Source organism: Pygoscelis adeliae, unplaced genomic scaffold, assembly GCF_000699105.1.
Source record: "Pygoscelis adeliae isolate BGI_AS28 unplaced genomic scaffold, ASM69910v1 Scaffold97, whole genome shotgun sequence".
Classification (NCBI taxonomy): Eukaryota; Metazoa; Chordata; class Aves; order Sphenisciformes; family Spheniscidae; genus Pygoscelis; species Pygoscelis adeliae.
In genome coordinates this window covers 31917-36353 of record NW_008825152.1, presented here as the reverse complement: position 1 = coordinate 36353, position 4437 = coordinate 31917, and the positions used below count along the sequence as shown (strand labels likewise).

The 4437-nt window shown below is 52.9% G+C and overlaps 1 protein-coding gene across 2 annotated transcripts in view; it reads right to left on the bottom strand.

Annotated features, from left to right (window-relative positions):
* Positions 1-3459, bottom strand: part of DCAKD (dephospho-CoA kinase domain containing) — a 7433-nt gene extending 3974 nt beyond the window's left edge. The window contains exons 1-2 of one of the 2 annotated variants that reach the window (XM_009328387.1): positions 3342-3459; positions 1788-1905 (exon numbers count right to left, since the gene is read on the bottom strand). In XM_009328387.1, coding sequence (XP_009326662.1) covers positions 1788-1899 — 112 coding nt within the window. In that variant the 5' untranslated portion in view covers positions 1900-1905; positions 3342-3459. The remainder of the gene's footprint in view (positions 1-1787; positions 1906-3341) is intronic. The other variant, XM_009328388.1, reaches the window with a different exon arrangement.
* Positions 3460-4437: the final 978 nt, after the last annotated feature.

Here is a 4437-nt window from a genome sequence, read left to right as displayed (position 1 = left end):
CTCAGCGCTACAGCCCGGCAGACACCTGGCATCGGTGCTGCAGAAATGCGTCTGCAAAAAAACCCTCTCAGCCCAAGGTCCCTTTGAGGGCTGACACTCGAGAGATCGAAGCATTCTGCAAACATTAATTCAGCGCCACAACCCTCCTCGTGCATGCTGCTGCTTGGGGTCAGAAGTCAGCAGGGTGGGAGGACTCGCTGACGGCTACCAGCCACGGCACGGGCAGGTACGGGGGCTGAGCCGATTCCCACCGCCTGCAGGGCGAGGAGTCGAGCAGGGAGATCCTAAAGGGACGGGGACCAGCATCAGGCTTATTTTAGCTGAAAACTTCAGCGCTAGCTGAATACGGCCTGGCTGCTACAAGTTGGCTCTGGCTGCTACTAAGGTTTGTTTTTTTTTACTGTCTTTCACCTTAGTCACCAAATTCTTCATGAGCACGAACACGGAAACCTTCTAAGAGATCAATTCCCAATAGGTATTTGCAGGGACCCTGACGTTATACACGTGTATAATTTTAAAGCCACCAAAAAACCATGAACAAAACCGATGCAGTAATAAAACCATAATTAAGACCAAAGTGAGGCTAACCACAGGGCATGACAGACCGTATGTAATTTTCTCTCCAAAATCCAGGAACTTTGCCACAGGTTGTAACCTCAGGCCAACCTAACAAAAGTCTTTAAGACCAATTTCTTTCTCCCGTGGAATTTCACATTGAGGTAGTTTCAGGATGGGTGAAATCCATATAGTAAATAAACACACGAAAAAAAGGACTTGGAGAAAAATGAAGTGATTGGTAGAATACCGACACTGAGTATCTGTAGTGTTTTCCTATCGTCTCTGAGGGCTTTTAGCACCTCCAGCAAATTTTCCACACCTCGAGGGGAATTACAGTGCAATAAAATGTTAAGAGCATCACAGCTTTGAGCGGCTACACGGCAAGTTCTTCACCAAACAGACAAGCGCAGGCACTTCAAAATGACACTGCCTGCACCACTGCTCAGCTGCAGACCCGAAGCCTTCCGCATACAAAATCAGCAGCCCTTCCCGGGGCGAGCGCTGCTCTCCTCGTTATCCCGGTGGTACGGCGGGACTAACATCTCGCCTCCCATCGCGCAGGTAATCGGGGAGAGCAGGGTCTGCTCCGGTCCTGCTGAGGCAACAGATCTGGATTTCTGGGTCTTTTCTGTAGCCAGGACAGCACATTCCCAGAGCAGCAAGAGGCAGGTGTGCTGTGCAGAAGCACAGACCAAACTCCCTCTGATCTGGGATATCTGGAGCCTCTTTTTTTGAGTGCATTAAGGCACAAGTAATTTTGTGGACCAATCTCTCAGTATTTACAACCAAGCAACATCCAGCACTGAGGGAAATTCTTTTTCAAGCGTGTTAGTGATCCCACCTAACGTAACCACGTTACAGGCTGGGTGTCCCAGGGTTTGGGGGGACATCAGATCAGCCAAGGGAACCTGCTTTACAGAGAACCGCATTTATTTTGCCCGGAGTTGGCTTTCAAAGCTGGGAAGCATTGCACTCCAGGAGAGGGAAACTCAGGGCAAGATCTCCCCACGGTCTTTATTAGGACATGATCTTATTTTATTTCTTTATTAAAATATATCCTAGTTCCGATCCCCCTGACACAGCTGCTCCATGCAGCCTCATCAACTGGGGAATGGGAGGGAAACACTTATCTAATGTACCCAGAGCACCCTCTGCCGACTGCGCTTCCCCGCATCAATCCCCGTTGTCAGGGGAACCTCAGGGAGAAAGATCAACTATGCAAAACTCACCCTCTCTGGCAATAACATCAGCATCAATCACAGCACAGCCCAGTTCCCGGAGTACGGCCACCGCCGTGCTCTTCCCCGACGCGATTCCACCCGAGAGTCCGACCAGGAACATTGTGCTCTGAAACAGAAAGAAAAGAGCTGAAAACGCGCCAGGACAGGGCCGTTTTGTTCACGCTGTGCACATCAAATATTTATCCCAAACAAGCAACTTCATTCAAAGCTCATTTTCATACGTTCTCAGGGCGTTACAGAGACATTAGCACGATTTTGGCACCCCTCTGAGCTGGGTACCCCTGTTTTGCAGGCTGAAGAACAGCGCTGGGTTAAATGAGGCTTCCCTGGACCCTGCTAACTCTGGATGTGCAACCTGAGCCAACGCTAAGTTCCTCCAGCTAGTTTACCTGCAGCTCCACGCAACTCGCTCCCCTTTAGCATCTGCACCCATCAGGCCACAGTCTCACCTACAGCACCCTAAATCAGAGGACATTTCTGGCAGGGTTGTCAAGGGTGACCCAGGATCAGTGACAAAGGGGAAGAATTCAGACATCTCAGCCCGGACCGGGAAATGCAAGGACTGAGCGGGAGAGCCCTGCTTGATCCCTACAGCCAGGGTGTTAAGAGGAGATAAGCTACCTCTGACATAATCAGGACACAAAGCACAGAAGCCAGTAAGTAAATCGCACCCTCGTGTTACCTGGAAGCCAGCACAGCCATCGGCAACCCAAGGGACACAAGAAACCATGGCTCTGAGCAGCAAACTTGTGTCTCTCAGCTTGCAAACATGGCACTAAACGCAGAGTCTGCGCCTGCCGATGGCCTTGAGGCTGGGAGGGAGCTGGTAACCCGCCGGCTGACCCAGAGCAGACGACAACTCTCACGGTTTCTGCACCAAGATCTCTCCCTACTCAATCCAAAACCTGCAACCCTCTAAATCCCGCTTGCACCCATTCACCAAAAGGCTCAGCGATGCAAAGGCAGCTGTGGACAGGAGTGGGGACCCCTGCGAGCAAGGTGGTATCTGCCTTCCCGAAAAGGCAACAGCCACGGCAGGCTGGGAAAGCACAAGTCCTGCAGGACCTGGGTGGGGCAGCTGTGGCATTGCGGGGAAGACCCCAGCGTCCCCTCTCCAGCCCCCACAGACCAACACCGGCCCCAGTCAAGGGCATCCACGGCTTTGTGCAGCCGAGTCCTGCAATTCCCCAAGGACAGAGCCTCCAACTTTGCTGTCACCTTGTCTAGGGTAACGCCACCCTCACAGACGAGGAGCCCGAAGCTCCCAAACCCCAGCTTGTGGCTGTTGCCCCTTGCATCTAAGAAACTGGCTCCGTCATCTTTGGCCAGGAGCCACAGGCTGCTGGTAGACACCCCTCAGCTTCCTCTTGCCCAGAGGAAGGGAGACCCAGCTCCCGACGCCTCTCCCGGTGAGCCACGTACCCCAAAACCCAACGATCTTGGTAACCATCGCTCTGCCTAACCTGGTTCTGGTGTCACACCTCCCTCCAGACACCACAGCCACCAGCCCCAACAAACTCTGCACATACAGGAACCAGGTACCTACTGCCCGCGCCGTCCCCCACGAACGGGGACCGTGCCGCTTTGCACCCGAGGGCAGCAGTCAGGAACACGGGCCTGCAGGGTGGCTGAAGATGGGCGAAAACACAGCACGGCTTCCTTTTTGCTAGAGAAAAAAAGACACTTTTGTCGTAACTCGGTCCTACAAACAGGACCCAGACCCATGGTCTGGCGGTGAGGAGAGGGGTGGATAAGTCCTGTGGCAGCTGGAGGCAATTCAGCAGAAGGAGGAACCAGGAGTTAGAGCAAAAGCCGGCAGCACCTGCCAGCAGCGTCGTTCGCTTCGTGGCTGCCGAGAGCCGACGCCAGCCCGCAGCGGCAGCACCACGTGCTCTTTTCCCTTCCAAGACGCCAGGCAAACAGATGGGTTTAACTCGAGCAACAACGAGGGGGAATTCAAAGGGAATCAGAAAGGGCACTTACAATAAACATCAGTGCTTTGCGGGAGGCTGACGTAAATCTCAAGCTTTGTTGCCAAGCGAGTAGCTGGGCCCCACGGGGAGCCTTTCCCAGTGCTACGGTGGGCTTGGCACAACAGGGGGGCTGTTTCTCTTGCAGCAGGTTAAAATCCAGCCCTCCCCAGCAGGATTTTATACACCCTTTGCAACAGCCTACAAGGGCTAATGCTGCACAAGGAGAATCGGGCCTTTGGTGTGCTGCCTTGCAGGACTGGAGGCTCCACTTGCGTGTTTTTTAAAAATACATTAAAATCTCTCCTGCCCATGTAGAGTAAATACAGGGTTTTAACCGCCGTAACCCCTACGCTCTGGCCTCCAGCCTCAGCTGGGACTTGGTCCCAAAAAAACCCTGCTATTTCTGTCCCTCTGTTACATACCTCTGCAGGCAGGCGGCTTGCTGTGAGAATTACTGCAGGGGTAAAAGAGCACTTGGAAGCGTTAGTCTAGAAACCACGGCCAAACGGGGTTTGAAAACATTTGCGCTGTCACAGGGCCTGTACAGATATAAGACCCACGGTACGAGGTATAAATATTTAACGAGCTTGGGTTTGAACTGTACACAAGGGTAGAGAGGCCAGCCCGTTCCTGCAGATGTTACAGGCAGGAGCCAGGACCAGTTT